The sequence below is a fragment of the Phocoena sinus genome, chromosome 15 (genome assembly GCF_008692025.1).
Source record: "Phocoena sinus isolate mPhoSin1 chromosome 15, mPhoSin1.pri, whole genome shotgun sequence".
NCBI classification, from domain to species: Eukaryota; Metazoa; Chordata; class Mammalia; order Artiodactyla; family Phocoenidae; genus Phocoena; species Phocoena sinus.
Genome location: NC_045777.1, coordinates 14059606 through 14084119, shown reverse-complemented (window position 1 = coordinate 14084119; position 24514 = coordinate 14059606). Strand labels below are relative to the sequence as shown.

Sequence of the window (24514 nt, the reverse complement as noted above, 5' to 3'; positions counted from 1 at the left end):
TTGTTTTTAAATATTGGCAAATACTTCAAATATTTTTAAACCCTGAGGAGGAGGAAAAACAATTCATTTTATTTTTAACCGGATTTGGTCATTTAGCTAACAATTGGCTGCCTTTAATACCCGTACTCACAGTGTCTGGATGTTTAGAGACCAATGTAATCTTTTACAACGTTGTTTATTTTTGAACCTTCAGTTATTTGCATATACCCAAAAGGATGAAGGGAGTGAGTTTGGATAAAATGCAAATTTCTGGCAGCTACAGTCAGAGAATAGGTTCAACGTCTGCTGTTTGCCAAGCTCCATACAATATGTTTTGACATATTAAAGTAAAGAGATACCAAGGCCTCTTTCTGGAGTGCCTTGTGGCATTTGGGGAAAGAGAAAACCCATGTATACATGGGAACACTTAGGACCCAAATGTTCATCAGCTAACATAAAGCCTTCAACCCTGGAAGCTGATTTGTGTGGAATTTTCTCATCTGATTAAAAACTATATATAAAGTACTTCCTATATGCAAGTCCTGGGATAAGTGATTTCTTTCTTTGTTAAAGATTAAGTGTTTCAGACACACAGAGATGACTAGTAACCCTCTGACCGCAGTACGCCCACCACCTTGCTTATAGACTAAAGAGCAGGGGGTAGCAAACTTTTTCTGCCAGATATGAAATATTTTCAGCTTTGCAGGTCTCCATGGCAGAAGTTGCAGCGTGAAAGTAGCCACGAATGACACAGTCAACCGCATGCAGGGCTGTGTTCCGAGGAAACTTTACTAACGGACACTGAAATTTGAATTCCACATAATTTTCGCAGGCCGTGAAATGTTATCCTTCTTAGGATTTTGTTCAACCACTTAAAAATGTGAAAGCCGTTCTTGGTTCATGGGTCACACAAAAACAGATGCTAAGCTGGATTTAGATGGGCCAGAGTTTGTGTCAACCTCTGAACGACATTGTTGCACAGCTGAAGCCCCAGGGTACCTCTCCCCATATTGCATCCCCCAGTGATCCCTAGCTAACCATTCTCTTGAAATGGGTGTCTGTCATTCTTATACATACTGTTATCTTTTTATTGCTTATGTCTGTATCCCTAAAGAGTGTATAATATTGATTTGTATATTTTGAATTTCACAGAAATGGTATCATACCTTGGGTACCCTTCTGTCTCATTGCCTGGTACTTTGTTTGGCAGTCTGTCCATGGTGCTGAGTGGAGCTCCAGAGCAGTCTTTTTCGCTGCTGTATTGTATTCCATTGTGTGCCCATTCTGCCTGTATTCTTCATTCCTGTGGTAGTGAATGGACATTTAGGTTGCCGTCTGCTAAGTCCTCTCCTTACAGATCTCATCTCTTGTCGTCTTCACCATGACCTTGTTAGGGAGATACTGATAGTCCCCACCATCCGAATGAGAAAACTTTTGACTTAGAGCAGTTTGGTAACTTGGTCAAGGTACTGAGCACTGAAATGGAATTTGAATCCACAACCGTTTTACAGTGGAATCTGAGTTTATAACCATGTCACCATCAATCGGTACACTGTGTTCTGTTAGCACGGTGATAAACATATCCTGCCAAGGATGACCTTAGATACTGATCTGCAGTGATTAAACTTAACCCTTTGCTGAGGACAACTTGAATCAGTGGCACACGTTATTGGTTGTAGTTTAGCCCTTTGAAAATCACCATGTCCGACGTTGTGCGTGTTAACCTGAAACCTCACTCCCTATGTGTGACGTATGGTATTTGTCTTTCTCTGTCTGACTTACTTCACTTAGAATGATAGTCTCTAGGTCCATCCATGTTGCTGCAAATGGCGCTATTTCATTCTTTTTTATGGCTGAGTAGTATTCCATTGTATATATGTACCACATCTTCTCTATCCATTCGTCTGTTGATGGACATTTAGGTTGTTTCTATGTCTTGGCTGTTGTAAACAGTGCTGCAGTGAATGTTGGGGTGCATGTATCTTTTAGAAAACAGACTTGTGGTTGCCATGGGGGAGGGAGGGATTGGGGGTTTGGGATTCGCAGATGCAAAGTACTATACATAGAATGGGTAAACAACAAGGTTCTATTGTATAGCACAGTCTATTAAATATTAAATTATATTAATATTAAAGCATATTTAATATCCTGTGATAAACCATAATGGAAAAGAATATGAAAAAGAATGTGTATATATGTATATATGTATAACTGAATGACTTTGCTGTGTAGCAGAAATTGACACAACATTGTAAATCAACTAGATTTCAATAAAATAAATTTAAAACAAAAAGGAACCTCATTCCCTGACCACAGTGGGTAGGAATTTAGGAGGAATAAGTACTGACATAGCACAAGAGTTGGAAAAGTTTTCAGTGAAAAAAGAGAATGACCCAGGAGGCTTGTCCCTATTCTTTCCTGCTCCTGCCCACAGTAGCATTTATCAAGATCATGGGTACTTCAGGAGTTAGTGTGTTCGTTCTTGGTAGGGACCGCAGTGCTGGGCTGTGGGGCTCTGCTGCCTAGAGGGACTTTTTAAGTATCGATGACACCTTTTGAGCCCTTGTCCATCTGTGCAAGTGACACCGTGTAACACCATGTCCATTCTCTCTTAACTACAGTCAACTCCACCTTCTCTTCATGCCTCTGGCTTCTAGGAACCCAATCCTCTCCCTCTCTACCTGTTTCTCCCTTCCCCTACTGGAAAGTCTCCCTGGCTCGCTCCAGCTCGTTCAGATGACATTTAAAAGAGACCCAAATAAAATTTTTCTAATGACAAAATACAATGGGAAGGAGGGGAAAGTTTTAATCAAGTGGGTGTATTCTCCAGAGGGGAGCAAGCACTTCATTTCAATTCCTCATTTCCCTTTGATGGAAAGTTTAGTGAATTTTTATGATGTAGAATTTATAAGATGGCTGGGTTTAGGTAATCAGCTTTAATATTTATACTCCTAGGGAAAGCAATAGGAATCATTAGTAAGCATGCATAATTAATGAATAAATTATATTTCCCTTTGTTTTCTTTCAGGTACAAGGAAATGCTAGAACTAGTGATCTCTCCCAGCCTTACAGTAAACAGCGATCGTCCGGGTAAACTGAAGGTCAACTGTGCCGACGCTGATGTCTGGACTCTGAGTGACATAGAAGGTAGGCCTCCTGCTGTGCGTTTTGGTGGGCCCTATGGTGATCCCCGCTCGCCCCACGGAATATGGTAAGGGACGGATAGCCTTCGGCACGCATCCTCTCACAAGTACTGTCGTTATGACAATTTCTCCTCCCACCCAATTAGATTGTTGACTCTGGACCAAAACTTTCGCGTACGTTGCTAACAATTTTGTCATTAGAGGTAAAAGTGTGCTCGTTCCTGTTCTGAACGTCCTGTCTCGGTCCCCAGTTCCAAGAAATGCTGACACCTACGTAGACGCTAGTCAGTTTTGGGTGTATTCCAGGCCCAGGCCCCAGGCATGCCCTGCAGGCTCTGGGGCTGGACCTCTGAGTTTTCTCCTGCCATCGCCACATCCAAGCAGGCGTCTTGTTTATGGGAGTTTGACGTTGGGACAAGAACTCATCTGCCTTTTGCTTTCAGGTTGGGTTGCAGTCAAGGAAGCAGAGGAGAGTTAAGCTGTTTAAAAAACTATTGGCAAATGATGCAGTCAGACTAGTTTTCACTAGACAATTCCAGCTATTGTTTGCACTGTTTGTGATCTGTCAGCCTTCCTGGTAGAGCGCAGAGTTACTTAGCAAAAGGCATTAAGCTATTATGTTTAACCATTGGGCTTAACCCTTTGTTTGAGCAGCTTTGGGATTTGCTGTTGGTGTTCCGAAACTCCCAGCTGTCTCTCCTTCACTGTCTGTGTTTGATGCGAGCTTATAGGGGCACAGTGCTACGTAATTGTCATGGAAAACCAAAGAGACGTGAGTCCAGTTGAATATAACATCAGAAGGAATTTGCTTTTAAGCAACTCCAGGCTCTTGGGAATAATTACTGCCGTCACCGAGATAGCAGTAATAATGTCTTGTGTGCTGGTCATGAAGCTGGAACAGCCCTGCTAAAAATACCATCAAGAGGGTCTGGGCTCCTGTGACCAGAACACCCTCGTTCCTACTGGTCCTTTGGAGCGTCTGTGTAAGCCACCCTGGGTTCTTTGAGAGTTTGAGATAATTTATTGAGCCCTATTCAAAGACAGTCATCCTTTTCCTTCTGAGTGAAGGCACCAGTCAACTACAGACTCTTCATTTCAGAGCCAGTAGAGACAGGAAAAGGCATAGACTGCCGAGGGAGGAAGATCCCAGGCTGACTCCCAACCCCACTGCTTCCCAGCCAAATGATCTTGGGCAGATTGTTTAACCTTCCTGAGCCTCAACTTTCTCACCTGCCAAATGGGGGCAGAATCATGACACTTCATAGGATGCTTACTGCAAGGATCAAATGGGGTGATGTTATGTAAAGCGCCTGGCACACCTTGGGGGCATTGTAAATAAACGTATTATCCCATTGAATCAGATAGCCACAGGGAACTCAAAACCATGATTGCAAACTGGCTGCCAAGCCTGGCCCTCAGGTATGTCTTTGTTTGGTTTATACTGTGCTTTAAATAAAAGTGAACTTGTGAAAATTGGGAGAGCTCACATAAATATCTGGATTTCTAGTTTCACTTGAGATGCCAAATTCTTTAGAAGTGCTGGGCCCGTGTTCCCACCTGGCTTCCACTAGTAGGAGCTGAGGGGCAGCTGTCAAGAAGATGAGTGCCTGCCACTTCCTCTTGTCGTTCGTTTTTTGTGAGCAACTACTTTGTCCCAGGCACTATTCAGAGCAATAGAAATTGAAATTAATTCTCCTCCTCCTCCATCACTAGCAAAGCAAACTCTTGGCACCTGCTGTGTGTCAGGCATTAAAATGTATTAACTCTTTAGTGTCTGCAACTCTAAGAAGTGGATACTCGTTTTACAGATGAGGAAACTGAGGCACAGAGAGGCTAAGTAACTTGTCTGAGATGACAGTTAAGCGACAGCCAGAATTTGAACCTAAGTAGTCTGACTCCAAAGTCTGTTTTCCTAATCAGTACACTGTACTGTTTCTCATGTAATTATTACACCCCTATTAGGCTACGAGCCCATTTCACGGATGTGGAAGTCGAGGCTTGGGGAGTTGAGTAACCAGCTTAAAGTCATACAACTTGTGGCAGGGCCAGGAATCAGACCCAGGCACTCTGGCTCCAGAGTCCTCACGTCTAAAGTCAATAATCACTTTCTGCAAAGATCTTAGTTTGCAGACCCCAGATGTCCATCCCGCACAGTGGTGGCACCCACAAACACATTGTCTGTCTCCTTTTTGTGACTTGGAGCTGTCTGTAACCTTTACTGCCCTGGGCAATCTGAGGCCAAGGCTAAGGCTTTGGGGGTGAGCAATGGGGCAGAAAGAGGTTGCTTCCAAATTCAGAGCAGGCAGGGGGCTGGCAGGGTCAGGTCTCTCTCTCTCTCTCTCTCTCTCTCTCTCTCCCTCCCTCCCTCCCTCTCTCCCCTCCCCCTCCCCCCCCCACACGTTTCTTTCTCTTTATTGTTGACATGGGCGGTGAGCTTCAGGACTCTGCAGGAGACATTCCACCCTAGTTGTGGCCTCAAGTGCCAGACTCAGCTGCCCTTCCTGCCTGGCCTCTGGTCTCCCTCCTCCTGGGCCCTTCCTTCTGTTACAGAGTGAATGTTACTGAGTGACTACAAGGGTCCAGGTCCAGGAGAACCCCAGTAGCCATGAGCCATGAGGCCTACACTCTGGGGGGTTCTGGGGTGGGGGGATTGTGGACCCCAAAAGCCCCCGGGTGGCTCCCATTGCATTTCTTGCTCTGCCTCCTACCAGTTGTAAGTCTCTGGTCTAGGGACCTAACCTCTTGGGGGCTCATTTGCCTCTTCTGTTAAATGGAATAATTATGCCACCAACCTCATAGAGTTGATGGGAGGATAAAATGAATTAAAATATGGAGAGGACTTGGTGTTTTAAAAAAGTATAGAGTAAGATCTAAATTCCTTCCCCTTGGCCAAGTAGCCTCTACTTTTTTTTTTTTTAATTTATTTTTGGCTGCACTGGGTCTTCGTTGCTGCACGCGGGCTTTCTCTAGTTGTGGTAAGCAGGGGCTACACTTCATTGCAGTGCATGGGCTTCTCATTGCAGTGGCTTCTCTTGTTGCAGAGCACGGGCTCTAGGTGCACGGGCTTCAGTAGTTGTGGCATGTGGGCTCAGTAGTTGTGGCTCACGGACTGTAGAGCACAGGCTCAGTAGTTGCGGCGCACGGGCTTAGTAGCTCCACAGCATGTGGGATCTTCCCGGACCAGGGCTCGAACCCATGTCCCCTGCATTGGCAGGCGGATTCTTAACCACTGCGCCACCAGGGAAGTCCCCAAGTGGGCTCTACTTGCCTGTCTCTGCCAGCCTCTCAGACTCATCTCTACCCCATCACCTCTGCTCACTGGACCCAGCCCCTGGCCTTACTTCTTTTGCTCTAACTCATAAGCGTGATTCTGCCATCAGGGCCTTTGCACTTGCTGTTCCTCTGCCTGGACCAGGCTTCCCTCCATCTCTGCAGGACCATCCCCTCATCCTTCAGTTCTCATCAGAGAGGTCTTTCCTATCAAAAGTAATCATTTTTTCATTCATTCATTCATTCATTCAACAAATGTTCACTCAAACACGTGCCTGTCATTGTTTTAAGTACTAGGAAGACAACACAAAACCCCTGCCTCTTGGAGCCCTGCCTAGGGTGCTGGCAGGGCAAGAGTCTGATGACAACAATAGATATATAGCATGTTTTATACACACACATACACACACACACATAAAAAATATATATATATATCAAAATATATAGCCTGCTGGATGGTGATATGTACTAAGGGGGGAAAGCAGGGTGGGATGCGAAATGCAGCGATATGGGGTTGCAGTTTTTGTTAGGGTGGCTAGAAATGATGTCACTGGGAAGGTAACACTTGAATAAAGACCTGAAGGAGGTGTGGGCGGGCACTTCTTGGTCACAGGGATGAAGAGCCTTAGGAGCAGAGAAGATAGCAAATGCAAATGTCTTGAGGCAGCAGCGGTTCCAGAGCACTGAGAAGCAATAGGAAGGCTGATGTGGCTGGAGCCCAGTGAGCAAGGGGCCAGTGACAGGGAGCTGAGGTCAGAGAGATACCCAGGGTCAGGCCATGCTGGACTTTGTGAGCCATTGGAGGGACTTGGCTTCTACCCTGAGTGAGATGGGAGCCGTGGCGGAGGGGTGTGGTTGGGACCAGATGAGGGACAATCTGATCTACAGATAGACAGGCTCCCTCAGGCTGCACATGAGAACGGACTGCGGGTGGGGACAGAATGGGAGCCCGGGTAGCAACGAAGGCGTTACAATAACCCAAGTGAGAGGCCAAGGTGGCTTAGATGGGGTGGTAGTGATGGAGTGATGAGAACAGGCCAGATTCTGGATCAGGTTTGAGGGGAGAGCCAACAGAACATTCAGCCACAGTATTTGGTTTGTTTAGTATTTTCTTCATATTGCCACTCTCTGCCGGAAGTTATGTGTTTATTCACTTGCTGTTTGTCTGCCTCCCCACCAGAATGTAAGTTCTCTGAAGGCAGATCTTGCCCACTTTATGCCTACGTATCTTGACCACTGAGAACAAGGCATGACGCATAGTAGGTACTTAAGAAATAGTTGTCGATAGAAAACAAAATTATGGTTACCAAAGGGGGAGGGGGGTGGGGATAAATTAGGAGCTTGGAATTAATTGATACACACTACTGTATATAAAATACATAAATAACAAGGACCTACTGTATAGCACAGAGAACTATGCTCAATATCTTGTAACAACCTATAATGGAAAAGAGTCTGAGAAAGAATATATATATATGTGAATCACTTTGCTGTACGCCTGAAACATTGTAAATCAACTATACTTCAATTTTTAAAAATACTTGCCATTTAAAAAAAAAAATACTTGTGGAAGGAATGAAGACAGAGCACTCTGCAGGACTATAGGACAGGGTGATTGAATGAGTGCTACCCTCTGTGAGCCCCCTGTGGTATGACATCTCACAGCCTTAATACATGCTGTGTCCCCTGCCTGCAGCACCCTCCCTTTCCTCTTTTTTTTTTTTTTTTAAGACAATCCAATTTCTGGTCACCAGGTAATACATAAATACACGATCCTTATAAAAACTTGAACATCAGGCCAAATCCCCCTTTGCCACATCCATCCAATCTTAGTCGTCACCTCCCCTCCCCAGCAGTAACCACTGTTTTGTGTTCCTGTTATGGAAGACTTTCTCGATGCATTACATATGTGTAAACGTATATTTCTATAATTTAAGTATGTATATTTATGTCTCAAATTCTCTTGTGCATCAAAACCGCCTTGGAAGTTCTTTTGGCACACCGGTTGCAGGGCCCCATCCCCAGCATTTCTGATTCTGTAACGGTTTGTGGTAGGGCCCAAGAATTTGCATTTCTAACAATTCCCAGACAGCACTGATGTTGCCAGTCCAGGGACCAAACTTTGAGAACCAGCCTCCAGGGCTGGTTTTAAACCTGTCTGCACATTGGACTCTCCTGGGAAGTTTTTTTAAAAATTCAATGCTCATGTCCAGATCTTACCCCCAAAGAGTCTGATTTAATTGGTCCAAAGTGTGACCCAGGCAATGAAATTTTTTTAAAGCTCTCCAAAGGCACCCAGTACTGTGCACCCAAGGTTGAGAACCATTGCTGTAGGTGGTGAATTCCTCCAGGACAAAGACAATTTTTTATTCCTACATATGTATTTAAATTTCTGTTCTTAATTAGCAGACAGCTCAGTGTCTGGCTCATGGTAGGTCCTTAAAAATTATTTATCGGTGGGTAGGTGGGTGAGTGGGTGGGTGGGTGAGTAGATGGACGTTGGGTGGATGGTTGGGTAGGTAGATGGATGGGTGATGGGTGGGTGGTGGATGAATAGAGTAACCTCTAGGAACCACAGATAACTTCAGATTGATATTGCCTTTGAATCCTTAGTAAAGTTTCTTTAACTTCCCCTTGCCTCATTTTCCATATCTATAAAGTAGAGAGAACAACTTCCTCGTTGAGTTGTTATGGGGAATAGAAGAGATAAGGCCCAAGTAGTCCTTAGCAGAGTGCCTGGCTTGTAGGAACCACTTGAGAAATATAAGCTATCATTCATTACTATTTAAGGGAAATTTGGATTTGAATTGTATCCCATCTTCTGGAAGGAGGAGGGAAAAAGTTATGGAACTAAGAAAGCACAGCTGAATCGAGAAAAAATTATTTTCGTTTGAAATGCAGACATATTTTGCAAAAGCTGAGGCTATAATCTCATTAAGTGTTTCCTCGGAGAGGTGAAATCACCTCCCGGCAGAACAAGCTGGGCTGTCATCCTCACTCAGACTGCCTGCCCCTCCTCTGCCCTGGGCATGATATGGTGTAATTTCCAGTTTCAGTCTCACCGGTTCTAGCCAGGGGCTGGCAGATTTTCTTTCATTTCACCCAAGCCAGGTTGAGCTGCCCAGAGCTTTGCCCAGGTCTGGCCTGGGGAGCCACAGGTCAGTTTCACCTTTCCCACTTTTAAGCCTTTCTCAGCCTGCTTCCTGGGGGCCTCAGCACCCAGAACGACCTCTACCTGTGGGGCGCACATGCTGAACTCCTAATGCAGTGCTCCCTCCTGCTGTCTCTGACGCTGGTCTGAGTGCTGTTTAAAGCACCCACACTAAGGAGATGAGCTGATGAAATTTACAGACACGCAGCTTTTGTAGCCAAGACCTTCCTCGAGACATCTTGCATTAGAAATTGTCTCATCTCATGGGGGATCAGTTAGAAGTGGCCCCTGGGATCCAATTAGGCAATATAATAGTGGTTGCTGCTTTTAGAATCATTAGCTTCTTAATCCTCCCAGTGAGAGGTTAAAAAAAAAAACGTGTGAGCATTCAAATTGGGCTCACAATTGAAGTGGCCGAAGCAAGGGCCCCAGGAGAATAGAAGACTAATAATAGCTCCTGTGTGTTGAGCAGTTACCATCTGGCAGGTACCTGCCTCCTGCGATCCATCGTTGCGACAGCCCTGCAGGGATGAGGTAGTACCCCATTTTGTGGATGTGGAAACTGAGGTTTAGAGAAAGGAAGTGATGGGCTCAGAGCCACACAGAGTGCAGCGGAGTCAGGATTTGAATTTGGGTCTGACCCCTTCAGCCCACGTGCTTTTCTTTTGGGAAGCAACATTAAGATAACAAATTATGAGATTTGGATTGTAGATCTGGTCCACAGTAGGTGCACGGTGAGCAGTTGTTGAATGCATGAATGAATGAACCAGCTGTGTGTGTCTTTGGGTAAGTCACATCACACAGTCACGCACACACACAATACACGTGCGCTCAGACACACAGACCCCAGCTCCGGTTTCCTCATATTACAGCAGATCGTTTCTATTCCCTTCTTGGCCCCAGTAGGCGTTTGAGTTTGTGACTTCTGGAATGGAGATTTATTTTTATGAACCCAGAATTGGGACTTTTTCGTAATTTGCAGTTCTTCATTAGCCTGTGGTCTAAACCCTCTCTACTCAAAGTCTGGTTTCCGGGCCTGCCATGTCAGCATCACCTGGGAGCTTCCTTGACCTAAAGACTGGAGTCTGCATTTTCATAAGATCCCCAGGCGAATCCTGTGCATATGAATGTTCCAGGTGCTCTGCTCTGTATCATCCACTTCCTTCCTTTGCACCCTGTTATCATTGTAATTAAGTACTTGCCTTATCTAGTTAAGTATTTGTTTACCACCTATCTCCCCCACAAAACTGGAGGGTCCATGAGGACAGGAACCCTGACTGCTTTTGCTGGCACACAGCAGGCGGTGAATGAGTGAATGAATGAATGAATGAACGAATGAACGAGCTCATCCTGAGACTCTGGCCATCTGTTTAGCTAATCCTTCTCCCTTCGCCCATTGGAACCTGGGCAGGAGGAGGGGCTTAGAGTTTTAAATTCACAAGTAAATGGAGGAGGCTCTCTGCCCCTCCCGGCTGCCCCATTTTGTGTACTAGCCACATCCCTCAGAGACACATGGTGAAGCTTGAAATAAATAGATTTGACTACATTGAGTCAGGTCACCAGGGCTGCTTTCACCACTGGCAACATGGATACAAGTTGCCATCAGTGATTCCGCCACTGACCGCAATCTTGTTGATCAAGTAAGTTCAATGGCACTGCCAAGTTTGAGAACAGGAGCCTGTGGTCAGTGGGAAGGGCATCTCCATCTACCAGGCACCAGATCTTACCAGTATCAAAGGGCTGCTGCTTCTACTGCATATGGTGTCTTCACCACCCTGAATATGCTTGGGGCTCACTCGAGGACTGAAGTCAAAGGGTCATCTGCCCTTATGCTGAGGGTTCCATGTTTGTGATGGAGTGACCAGGAGAAGTATGACCACTCCCCCTAGATTGCCAGCATGCCCTCTGGGTCTGTGACACTGGCATCATGGAGGGACTCATGACCACAGTCCACGCCCTCTCTGCCCCTCTGGCAAGCTGAGGTACTGTGACTGTGCTGCTGTCCAGAGCATCGTGCCTGCATCCAATTGGCATTGCCGTGTCTATGAGCCAGATCATTCCTGAGCTGCATGGGACGCTCTATGGCATGGCCTCCCATGTCTCCACTTCAGTGTGTCTGTCTGGCTCTGACTCACCATTTGGAGGAAGCTGTCAAACACAGCAGCATCCAGAAAGTGGTGATGAGGGCATCTAGGGGATCACCGAAAGACGTCCTGGGCTACGTTGAGGACGAGGTTGTTCCTGCGACTTAAACAATGATGCCCACTCCTCCACCTTTCACGCTGGAGCGTGCGTTGCCCACACAATCACTGTCAGGCCCATTGCCTAGTACGCAGATGACAGATGGCCTCCTGGTCCACAGGACATCTGCGGACTAACAGCCCTGAACCACAGCAAGAACTTCAGAGGAAGAGAGAGGCTCTCTGCTCTTGGGGAGTCCCTGCTCCACCTTTGCACGCAAAGCACTGAGCATGGTTGTCCTTTACACAGTCCCACCCCAGGTCCCTGAGGAAGGGAAGGAGCTTGGGGGCCCTACATTGGCATGGACCGTCAGGAGTCTCCATGAGGTCTGTGCCATCCTTGCCAGCGAAAAAAGGAAGAAGAAAGGGAGGGAACGAAAGGGAAGGAGATTATTCTATCTATATATAATGCGTTCATTTCCCAGGTTCTCAATTCTCCCAAGTGTCCCAGGATAAAAAAGTTAAATGTGATACCAGTTTTAAAAAAAGAAAAAAGAGCCTGTGCTTTTCAAAAATCACACGGTCTGCAGAAGGAAAATCTCTTAGCACTGACTAAATGCCTGTTTCTTCCTTGCAGTCTTCCTGGGGGTTGCTGGGGTGGAAGAGGACCATAGGTTTGCACAGCAGGAGAGGGAGAACTGCCCTGGTAGGGAAGGCTGATTGCATAACAGTTCAGAGGAACAGAGGAGGGGGAGCGAGGTGAACATGCAAATCAGGGTGCAGAGGTTGGGGGCTGGGGGAGATGCTTGCTTCAGATTTCTAGAATGCCGAGTTAATCTAAGCCCCTAGGACTGTTTCCATAGATGTCGATTTTTATGAATATTTACATATTTATTAAAGAAAACATATTCAAAATGTTTAATTCAGTAACTTATATATTACTAAACATAACTCAAATCATGGGCTTTTACCAGTAATGAGACTGGGGCTCTTTCAGAATGAGACCATCCTGTGGGAGGAGGAGGAAGGGGATGTGGGAGGCTCTGCCTGGGGCAGGAAACCCGGAGCAGGGAAACGAGCAGCGAGTGAGCACCTACTGTGCACCGGCACCTTTCCTTGGAGTTAGATCCCTGCTGTCCCGACTTCTTAAAAATATGACACATAGTAAGAAACATATTTTTACACAGGCATTCAGCACACACAACACACTCTCACGTCTACAACTGGAACAAAAGTATCCCACAACTCCTCCTTACTATGAGCAATATACGCTAATGCTGTCCAGCCTTTTTTTTTTTTAAGATTTATATATTATTTATCTTTGTATTTCATTTATGTTTGTGTCGGGTCTTAGTTGCGGTACGCGGGATCTTTTGTTGCAGCACGTGGGATCTTTCGTTGCAGCACGCGGGATCTTTCGTTGAAGTGCGTGGGCTCTTCATTGCAGCGCGCAGGCTTCTCTCTAATTGTGGCATGCAGGTTTTCTCTTCTCTAGTTGTGGCACGCAGGCTCCAGGGCACATGGGCTCTATAGTTTGCGACACGCGGGCTCCCTAGTTGCGGCACACGAGCTCAGTAGTTGTGGCGCGGGATCAGCTGCCCCGTGGCATGTGAGATCTTAGTTCCCTGACCAGGGATTGAACCCACGTCCCCTGCATTGTAAGGCAGATTCTTTCCCACTGGACCAGCTGGACTTCAGGACTCACCCTCTCACCCCGGTGGCTTGGGACTCGAACAGAATGTGACTCTGCCAGGGAGGTGATTAAGGAGATGGACTTGGGACTCAGACAGCCCTTGGGTTCAAGTCCCAGTTCCCATGTCCACAGGCTGTGTGGCTTGAGCAAGGCACTTAGCCTTTGGACCCTCAGCTTCCTCGTCAGTGCGATGGGGATAATGACACTGTCGGCCTTGTAGCATTGCCACGACGATTAAATGAGTCCGTGCGTGTAGGCAGTTAACACGGGCCTGGCACATGGTGAACATCTAAGCGGGTGCTGGTTGCTGTTATGATGGTGATTGTCATTGTGGGCTGCTGTGTCCTGGTTGGGAAGCCAGAGTCAGGAGCCAGCACCTGAGTTCAGATCACAGCTCCACCCTTTAGGACCTGTGTGGCTTTGAGTGAGTTACGTAAACTCTGCACCTCCTGCTCTTCGTCTGTAACATGGGGACGTGAAGAGAACCCTCCTCAAGGGGTGGTTATGAGGATTAGAATAATCCAGGTAATGGATTTAGAAGGCAGCTTGGCATGTAACAAGCACTGGGTAAATGATGCATACGGTCGCCATCATCATCATCATCGTCTCATTTAATCCTCGCGCATCCTTGTGAGATAAATGTTTTTTCCCCATTTCGCAGGAGGGTACCCTGAGGCCCAGAGACTATAGGCAGTCTGCCCGAAGTCTCGTTACTTACTGAGTGTTGGAATTGCAGGTTGGTTTACAGAGAGGCTCAGAGCTCTGGAGGGCTTGGGGCATTTCTCAGGAGGCACAGGGACACCTCAGCCACTGCCCTACGTACCAGGGAGTGTGAATCGGCAGGTTGGTGCAATCAGTAGACACATCATCTGGAACTTGCCAGGGCTCCACGCTGAGGGCATATTGTACTGTGTTATTTAAAATGACACAGCACAAAACCCTCCCCAGTGGACTGTTCGTTTGTAAAATTACCCTCTTGGAAATGTCTCTCCCAGCAAAATCCTATCACGTTTTCATCATCTCCTGATTATTGCTTCCCAACCATGGTTGGAGGCTGAGTGCCCAGAGATACAGTGTAGAGCACTTGTATCAGGACCTCAGGTCCCTTCCATCTCCCTGCCCCACACTCTAGCTGGAGCCTAGGAGATAATCCAAGATGTGCCTCCCCTAAGTGCTGGGGCCAGCCCCACCTGAACCCAGTGAACTGAAACTGGGGAAGGAGAGGAGGAATATCAAGGTGACATCAGAAGAAGAAGGAAAATAGGTGTTGGATAATCAGAGCCAACCAGTGTGTGCCTTTCTAGGTTTCTGAGGTTGCCTTTAAGGCAAGGAAGGGAGTGGGTCTTCATCCAGGAGTAGAAATGGCGCCAGCTGACAACTAGTCGTGTTACGTGGCTCAAGCACGTTTTTTCTGTCTCTTTGCCCTCCTTTCTCCATCTGTACAATGGGTGGGGAGACGGATTCTACTCTGATGTTTCAAGATGCTACAGGTTCTTTATACATAGTCCTTCAGTTAGTATCTGGAGACAAAGCACACCCAGAAAAGGTTTTCAAGAAGGAGAGTGCTACAATGGTGTGCCTCAGATAAGCTTGTGTGGTTGAGAAAGTCCCTGGCAGCAACTCTATGAGTTTCTTCCCCCTCAACCTGGCGTCTGAAGTCATAGCTTCTGGGGAACATCGCTCTGACAGCTCAAGCCCTTCAAATGTTTTTCTTTTTCCCCTCCAGGCATCACTACATCGGCTCTGAGTGTGTCCCAGCTCTTTGCAAGGTGAGTACCCTTGCTTTATCTCCCTTTCACGCTCTCTCCCTCTCTCTTTCTTGGAGGGCAGAGGCTCTGGAACCAGACTCCCTAGAAAAGAATCCCAGCACTACTCTTACTGGCTGAGTGACCTTGAGCAAACGACCCCACCTCCCCAGGCCTCAGTCTCGCCATCTGGAAAAGGGGGGCAAGCATGATGCCTGCCCCACATAAAGGGCGCTTAGAAAGGGGTCTGGAGCAGGCTTTCCTGAGAGTGTTGGCTGTTGTTTTCTTCTTTCTTCTTTTTTTCAGTCTTTTCCTCCTTTCCTTCCTGTCCTTTCCTATCACAGACTTTCTCAATTCCTCTCTCCCTTCCTGCTTCTCTGTCTCTCCCTCTCTTGTCTTTTCTCCCTCCTTCCCTCTCTCTCCTTTTCTGTCTCCCTCCCTCTCTCTTTGCCCTCTCTCTCTCTCTCGTGCTCTCCCTCCTCTTCCTTCCTCCTGCCCCATCTTTCTCTCCCTGCCCCTCTCTATCCTTCTTCCCCCCTCCTCCCCGCTCCTTCCTCCCTCTTCCTGCTCCAACATTCACCCAACACTCCTTGGTACCAAATCTCATAGGAGCACTGGAGACTCGCGAGATCAGTGAGACACAGTCCCTACCCTCGGAGAGCTTCCAGTCTAGTGGGGACAGAGACCAGTAGATCAGAGATCTCAATAGAGTGGATGGTACAAATGCTCCACCAGAGCCATGCGCAGGGGTTAGTGGGAGCCCAGTGCTGGACAGGGCTTACCCAGGGTCCTCAGGGGCTGCCCATCCGCACCCTCTAGTGTGAGAAGCCCCGGGTTTGGCAGGACGGTCAGCATGGCCCTCAGTCTGGATACTCAGCTCCTCCATAGCTGGACATGCTCCTCTCTGGATGAGACCGTAGAAGCTGTTTATAAGGAACACACTTTCTCAGCCTTCCTTTCCCTCCAGAAGATGTTTTGGGGGTTGTCGGTAGCAACTGAGGTCTGTTAAATCTACCTAACTTGTTTTATGGCCTTGGGGTTAGAGAGCTCCACTGTCCTCTCTCTGGCTTTTCACTTGAGCCCCAGTTTAATCCGAGAATTTCACATCGGTTTTGATGGGAAGCAGGAGTTGATCATCTCCAATTTCCACCTTCTACTTCCAAAGACAGGTATAAGTTGGGAACATTTTCAATTAAGGTTCTCTGCTCAGCACTAAGTCCCAGTGCTCCAGATGCGTTTCCAAGCACCTCACAGGGTAAGAATCTTGACTGCTAAAACGCCTTCCATTACTGATTCTGGCGTCTCCAGCGCAAACAAGTTTCTTATGCATCTTGGAACAAGTTCCCCAGCCCTTCGGCACAGTAGTTGTCAAAAAGAAAGAGGGCCTGAGAACATGTTTTTATAATTCCGCGAACTTTTGCATCTGTCTCACGCCTGCCATCAGGCTTCGTATGTAGGAGGAGCTCTGGAAACCAACAGGTTTTTACTAAGGTGATGTAATCAAAATGGAATCAGATACAGGTTTGGGAATCTCGTGACCATCTACTGATAAACTTGTGGCCAGGATAGTTAGATACAGTTTGTCAGGTTGTAGAGAGGTGGAGTGGTTAAGGGCGTGGCCTCTGGAGCCAGGGTTCAAATTGTGTATCAGCTGTGTGCTTTTGGTTCCTTCATCTCACTCTGCCTCAGTTTTCTTATCTGTAAAATGGGGATGGGAGTAGTAACTGCCTCCAAGAGCTGTCACAGTTGCTATCAGGTTTAAATGAGCCAGTCTACATGCAATAATTGGGACAGTGCCTGGCGTATCGTAGGCCCAAGAATTGATGGCAGCACACAGAGCAGACCCAGGCTTTCCAAAGCATGTGCTTTGCAAGAGAAAAGGGAAATAGAGAGAGAGAGAGAGAGAGAGAGAGAGAGAGTGTGTGTGTGTGAATCTTCTGGTTTTAAAATATTGGCAACTTCAAATTAAGAAAAAATTGCACTGGCCAAAGAAATTATATCCATAGATTCACCATCTTGTCCCCTTCCTGTTATAACAACCTACCTTGACTTTATTTATTGCTCCCTACAGGAGTAATAAATACAGGACTGAGTCAATCCCAGGCCCATCACTGAGAAGCAGCAAAGCTTCGTGATTACAAGTGTGGGCTCTGGAGTCAGACTTACGAGTTTAAGTTCCAGATTTCCCACTTTCTAGCTGTGACTTGCGGTTTCTGAACTTCAGTTTTCTCTTCTCTAAAATGGGAGTTAGAAGAGCCTCTACCCCAGAGAGTTGGTATCAGTATCCGATGCGATTCAGTGCACATATTAGGCCCACGTGACACAGCTCGTAGCCCGTGGTCAGAGCGCAGTGATCACTAGCAGTCATTATATTCCAGATGTCTTAGGTCAGTGGCCCGTTAAATCCTAGCCCTTCATGAAACCCATTATTCATCTTGGAGTAAGGAATCCATTTTCTTTCTTTGGTCGCAAGTAACAGAAATAGACCCCAGCTGATGTAAACACAAAAGGACTTTTTTTGGAAGATCTGGAGTAGCTCACAATGGAAGCAAAAGTGGAATAATCAGGCCTTGAGAAAGACCAAGAGTAGGACAGCTTCTAGGATCCAGGCAATGGGAAGGAACTAAAATACAGTCTCTTCAGAATGTGGTTGTTGGAATGAATTATTCAGCCCAAGATGTAAATTCCCAGAATAGAGTCTGATTGGATGATCTTGTACCATGTGCCCACCCCATGGCCAGGAGCAGGGCATCTTGAATGACAATGCTGTCAAAGCTACAATCAATTGGGAAGGTGTCTAAATTAGGGTAGATAGTCACAGTAGAATAGACTATACTGCAGTAATCAATAAACCTTGGTCTCAGTGGCTTAGCACAACAAAGGTTTGTTTCTTATATAAAGTCCAATGTGAATCCCAGGAAACTCTCCAGCACACCTCTCCTCCACAAGCTGACTCAGGGATCCAGGATGTAACTGTGTTGGCTCCGCCCTCTCAACTGGTACCCTCCACAGTTGCTGCCCAAAGAGGAGAGGGGATGGTGTTATTGGCCAGACCTATGAGTGGTTTATGCATTCTGTCAGGCAGAACCCAGTCATGTGGTTGAATCTGACTGCAAGGGAGACAGGAAATGTAATCTTCCTGGTGCCCAGGAAAGGAAAATGAAATAGGATTTGATGAACATGTAAGCTGTCTCTCCCCTGGAAAGAGTGAATACCCAGGGAATTCCCTGGCGGTCCAGTGATTAGGACTCGGTGCTTTCACTGCTGGGGCCCAGGTTCAATCCCTGGTCAGGGAACTAAGATCCTGCAAGCCAAGTGGCCAAAAAATAAGAAGAAGAAGAAAAGAAAAGAATACCCCCAAAGGAAAATAGCGGTGGTGGTGTTACCAGAATAAGAGGGGAGGGATGCTGGGTTGGGCTTGGGCTTGGAGATTTCATCTTCTCTCCTTCCATGCAGACCTTGCCCACGTGTCCTGCACAGCCAGCATCCCACTGCCATGGCAGCCTACGGCCAGACTCAGTACAGTGCGGGGATCCAGCAGGCCACGCCCTACACAGCTTACCCACCTCCAGCACAAGCCTATGGAATCCCTTCTTACAGTGAGTACCTGACCAAGCTCTTGCTTTCCCCCTGGGATCCCCACCATCATGGTCTTTATTTTGCCCTGTTGCTTCAGTGAAATGCAGAATGATAATGCAGCCAGACTAATTTTGGATTGGAGATAGAGGGGAAGGACAGACACTTTAAATACGGTTCAAGATCTAGGGCTTCCCTGGTGGCGCACTGGTTGAGAGTCCACCTGCCGATGCAGGGGACACGGGTTCTGCCCCGGTCCGGGAGGATCCCACATGCCACGGAGCGGCTGGACCCATGAGCCATGGCCGCTGAGCCTGCGCGTCCGGAGCCTGTGCTCCGCAACGGGAGAGGCCACAACAGTGAGAGGCCCACATACCGCCAAAAAATATATATATATATGGTTCAAGATCTAGAGACTATATCAAGACCTCTTTTGACTGCAAGAGTAAGACACAACCCAAGCTGGCTTAGGGAAAATGGAAATTTAATGATTCACATACTGGTAAATTTGGGGATACGACTGATAGCAGGTATGGCTGGATCCAGGTGCTTGAATGATATCACGAGGAAGATGTCTCACTCCATCTTCAGATGTTTTCCTCTGAGTTGTCTTTACCTCCACATGGGTTCTTCCCATGTGACAGCAAAGATTGTACCTGTCAACTCCAGGTTTGCATGCTTTCAGCTCAGCACGCTCAGCAGAAGCACATCTCATCTTTCCCAGTAGTTCCACCAGAATCCAGTGTTGACCCTTGGCACAAGCAAGGAGGTAGAGGTGAGGGAGGTGATCGGAGGGTGAAGCATATGGATTGTATATGAGGAAGGGATGGTTCTCTTAAAGGAAAACCCAGTGGTGGTATCAGAAGAAGGAAAAATGGATGCTGGGAAGGCAAAAACAAGAGACAGTGCAACCTTGACAGTCAGAACGCTATTGCCAAGAACTGGAGGCTCAGTGAACTAGGCTCACCATCCACTGCTCACCTGTCCCTGTGAGCATTCGTCAGGGTTCTCCAGAGAAACAGAACCAATGGGATGGAGCTGAGACAGAGAGATACATTTATCATAGGAATTGGCTCACCCGATAATGGAGGCTGAGAAGTCCCTAGATCTGCAGTTGGCCAGCTAAAGACCCAGGAGATGGAAGAGGATGTCATTCCAGCCTGAGTCTGAAGGCCTGAGAAACAGGAGGGCTGATGTTGTAAGTTCTAGTCCGAAAGCCGGCAGGCCCAAGCCCAGGAAGAGCTCATTTTTCAGTTGGAGTCTGAAGACAGGAAAAGACCAATGTCGCAGCTCAGCACTCAGACAGAAGGAGTTCCCTCTTACTTAGTCTGTTGTTCTATTCAGCTTTCCGGTTGATTGGATGGGGCCCACCAACATCAGGGAGGGCAATCTGCTTTACTCAGTCCACTGATTCAAATTAATCTCATCCAGAAACACCCTCACAGACACAGTATGATGTGTGACCAAATGTCTAGACACCCCGTGGTCCAAGTTGACACATAAGATTAACCATCACACTGGGGGTTTTTTTTTTTTTTTTTTTCCACATTCTTTTTTTTTTTTTTTTTTTTTTTTTTTTTTGCGGTACGCGGGCCTCTCACTGCTGTGGCCTCTCCCGTTGCGGAGCACAGGCTCCGGACGCGCAGGCCCAGCGGCCATGGCTCACAGGCCTATCCTCTCCGCGGCATGTGGGATCTTCCCGGACCGGGGCACGAACCCGTGTCCCCCGCATCGGCAGGCGGACTCTCAACCACTGCGCCACCAGGGAAGCCCACACTGGGGGTTTTTTTGTTGTTTTTTTTGCGGTACGCGGGCCTCTCACTGTTGTGGCCTCTCCCGTTGCAGAGCATAGGCTCTAGATGCGCAGGCTCAGTGGCCATGGCTCACAGGCCCAGCCGCTCCGCGGCATGTGAGATCTTCCCGGACCGGGGCACGAACCCGTGTCCCCTGCATCGGCAGGCGGACCCCCAACCACTGCGCCACCAGGGAAGCCCCTGTGGCTTTTATTCATGTGATTTCTTCCCATCTTAATTGATGTATCAACCAAAGCCCTTTTGGTAGCAAACAACAAAAATCCAATGCTAATTAACTTAAGAAAATAAGGATGTTTATTGCAAACGGAGCAGAAAAATCTTAGGGCTTTAGCTTCAGGCAGGGTTCGATCCAGGTATGATAATAGGAGGAATTAGTCTCTCTGCTTCCCTTTGTGTGGGCTTCCGTCTCAGGCAGGCTCTCCACTGTGGTGCCAAAGGCAGCCCTAGCAGTTGCAGGCTGGAACTCCCCAAAAAGAGAGCCTCCGCTGTCCAGGACTTGCCACATTGTCCCAGAGATCTCTCTACCTGGACTCCCGTGGTCAGACCCTGGGGCAGAAAGATGGAATGCTCTGGATGGCCCCATGTCCACCCAATGATCAGGTCAGGCTCACCCCAGAGAACTGATCTGAGTGCGAGGAAGGGGTGGTCCCCAGAGGAGGAGGGGGCAGGCAGAAAGCACAGACATCCATACAAATGGCTTTCCGATCCACCCAAATCCATGGTATCCAGTGGAAAGAACAGGATTGCAGGCAGGAGGCCTTCCTTCCAGACTCAACTGCCCCTGGCTTCTCCACACCTCAGCTTCTTCAACGGTTAAATTAATCAGATCATCTTGTCTTGCCAACTAGATGGTGTGGCTTCAGTGCAGAGACTGACTCTTGAATTTTTTTCCTCCCTCCCTTCCTCTGCCCTGTGCTTTTGTTCATTCATTCATTCATTCATTCAGCATTGGGTCATGTGCTGAGTATACAATGGTCAACAAGCAGAATGGGCCCTGTGTTTGTGGAGCTTACAGTCTAGAACAGAGGCTGGAAAGTGAAGGCCAACAGATAATGTGGCCCTTGGATATTTTTTTTAACCTATAAAATATACTTGACATTTAAAAAATTAATTGCCAATTTTTAAATGGAAAATGTTTACATAGAAGTTTATATTCCTAATGTCTTTTAAAAAACGACAGATGATGGGGCAGCACTGGGCCCACATTTTTTGTGTCAGGGGTAGGTGGCTCTGAGTAGGGCTGACCCTATTAGCCTGTGTTCACCCCAGTCCTCCCCCACCCTCATTACTCACTTGAGTTAGTTGCCTGTCCCCTGAAGACATTTAAGTTTGCAACCTCTAGCCTAGAGGAAGAAAGAAATTACATGAACTTTTAAAAATTGTAGGTGTTATTTCAAATTATGACGCGTGATATAAAGGAAGACAAGAAGGCTGTGAAAGGGTAAAGAACAAGCAAGATTTAATATAGGTTCTAGCGCCAGGGAAGGCCTTTTACATGAGGAGCTGATTCAGCTGAGAACTGAGAGGTGACCATTCGTAAGCACGGGAGGGAGGGTGTCCAGGCCGAGGCGACCACCCCTGGGAAGATGGACTTGGCAAATCCAGGAAGCCCAGTGGCTGGAACACAGTACACAGATGAGGTAGGCGAGGTGGGCAGAGCCTTAGCGCCTGGGAAGGATTTTATTCCAAGTGAAGCAGGAACTCATTGGCAGATTTATAAACACAGGGCTATCTGATACAATCTGGGTTTTTTAAAGATCACTTTGGCTGCTGTGGGGAGGTTGGATTGGAGGGAAGCAAGAGGAGAAACAGGAAGGTAGGTTGGGAGACTGATAAAGTCTGGAGTAGAGCCATGGTGGAGACCTGGGGGGCAGTGAACAGACAGAAGTAGACATATTCAAGAGCAGTTGTGGAGTTAGGAGTGACAGATCACAGAGCACCTGGTCAGGCGTTGGTCATGGACACCATCATTGAGATGCTGTATCACTGAGATGCTTCATCTTCAAAAAAAAAAAAAAACGCTTTTTTTTTTTGGCTGCGCCACACAGCTTGTGGGATCTTAGTTCCGTGACCAGGGACTGAAACCAGACCCTCAGCAGTGAGAGCATGAAGTCCTAAACACTGGACCCCCAGGGTATTCCCTGAGATACTGCATCTTTGAGATGCTGCATCACTGAGATGCTGCCACCCACAGTTCTCAGGGCTCTGTGTCTACTTGTCCTTTTAAACCCCCACTCAACCCTCCAAGGGAAGTCCCATCGTTATCCTCTTTCAAGGTACAAATAAATGGAGGCTCAGAGAGGATAAATAACTCGCCTAAGGTCCCCCAGTTGGTCGGTGGCAGAGGCGGAATTATACCCAGGCAGCCTGGATCTGGAGTCTAAGCCCTTCACTGCTGAGCTCCGCTGCCTGAGCACACATTCCAGAAATCCTGGGGGATTACCTATGACAGACCTTGGCCAACTGGTGTGGGCATCTCTTCTAACTTCTGTCCCTCCTGTACCAGAAGACTTGTGATAAAATCACACGTAAGTTACCCTGCCTGGCTGACAGCCAAGAAACATGAAGCTGGATTATTTTTCAGCATGAAAGAGAAAACTCACCCTGTTCCCAGACAAAACATGGCATCCGGTGGAAATTCATTTGGTTCAAAGTCATTTTACAGTCCCAGTTACTTTCAGAGGCTCTGTGCCCTAACAATACAGCGTAAGTGGTAAGATCACACGTTCTGGGTTCACACCTCACCTCTGCCCCTTGCTGGTCCTCAGACTCTGGGCAGTTTTCCTCCTTCATACAATGGGAGTGATACTAAGTCTGGCTTCCTAATGATTGTTGTTGCATTAAATGAGATCATCTACATTGGGGGGATCAGCTACCTTTTCTCTGTAAAGGGCCAGCTCATAAATATTTTCAGCTTTCTGGGCCACTCAACACTGCCATTGAAGCATGAAAGCAGCCAAACAATATGTGAACTAATGGGTGTGTCTGTGTTCTAATAAAACTTTATTTACATAAACAGGCAGTGGGCCATCATGTGTCAACCCCTGATCTCTATAAAGGGTTTAGCTCACAGGGCCTGGCCCAAGGGAAATGTTCAGTCAGTACAGCTGAAGCCAGGCTGCTACACACACACACCTGGAATGTCCACATCACTAAGTAACGACAGCTGGGATAAAAAAAACCCTTTCCCTTCACATATGCCTGTGCCTGAGCAAGCAGTGTTTGCTCACTGTCTGGACAAACCTTGCTGAATCTTGTCAGGAAACTTTTCTCCTTGCTCCTTGGCAAATAGCATTATTACCTTTGTTTAAATAGCTGCAGGGAAATAATAACACAGTTGAGCAAACTAGAGGCAAGGAGGTCAGGAGTGTGGAGTTTTTTTCTCAATTTATTACGCAACATTTAAGACATGTAAAAGCGTAAAGAGTAGCACTACAGATACCCATGAGCTGACCATCCAACATGAAAAATAAAGGGAGGGTACCTCCCTTTCGCCCCTGGATTTGCTGTTTATCATTGCTCTGCATTACTTTGTGAAGAATAGAGGTCGGCAGTCTTTTTCTGTAAAGAGCCTGATAATAAATATTTTTTGCTTTGCAGGCCATACAGTGTCTATCAGAACGATTCAGGTCTACCCTGTATCTTGAAAGCAGCCACAGATAATACATAAACGGATGGGTGTCCAGACGTACCTTGTTTTATTGCACTTTGCTTTATTACACTTCATAGATACTGCGTTTTTTACAGATTGAAGATTTGTGGCAGCCCTGCTCCCAGCAAGTCTGCTGGTGCCATTTTTACGACAGCATTTGCTCACTTCGTGTCTCTGTGTCACAGTTTGGCAATATCTTGAACTTTTGCATTATTACTATATTTGTTATGGTGATCTGTGATCAGTGGTCTTTGGTGTTACTATTGTAATTGTTTGGGGGCTCCATGAAATGTGCCCGTATAAGATGGCAA

The 24514-nt window shown here is 47.0% G+C and overlaps 1 protein-coding gene across 2 annotated transcripts in view; it reads left to right on the top strand.

Moving 5' to 3' along the window:
* Positions 1-24514, top strand: part of EYA2 (EYA transcriptional coactivator and phosphatase 2) — a 256403-nt gene that overhangs the window by 77650 nt on the left and 154239 nt on the right. For both annotated transcript variants that reach the window (XM_032606781.1, XM_032606780.1), the window contains exons 2-4: positions 3008-3126; positions 15143-15185; positions 18618-18760. In XM_032606781.1, coding sequence (XP_032462672.1) covers positions 3018-3126; positions 15143-15185; positions 18618-18760 — 295 coding nt within the window. In that variant the 5' untranslated portion in view covers positions 3008-3017. The remainder of the gene's footprint in view (positions 1-3007; positions 3127-15142; positions 15186-18617; positions 18761-24514) is intronic.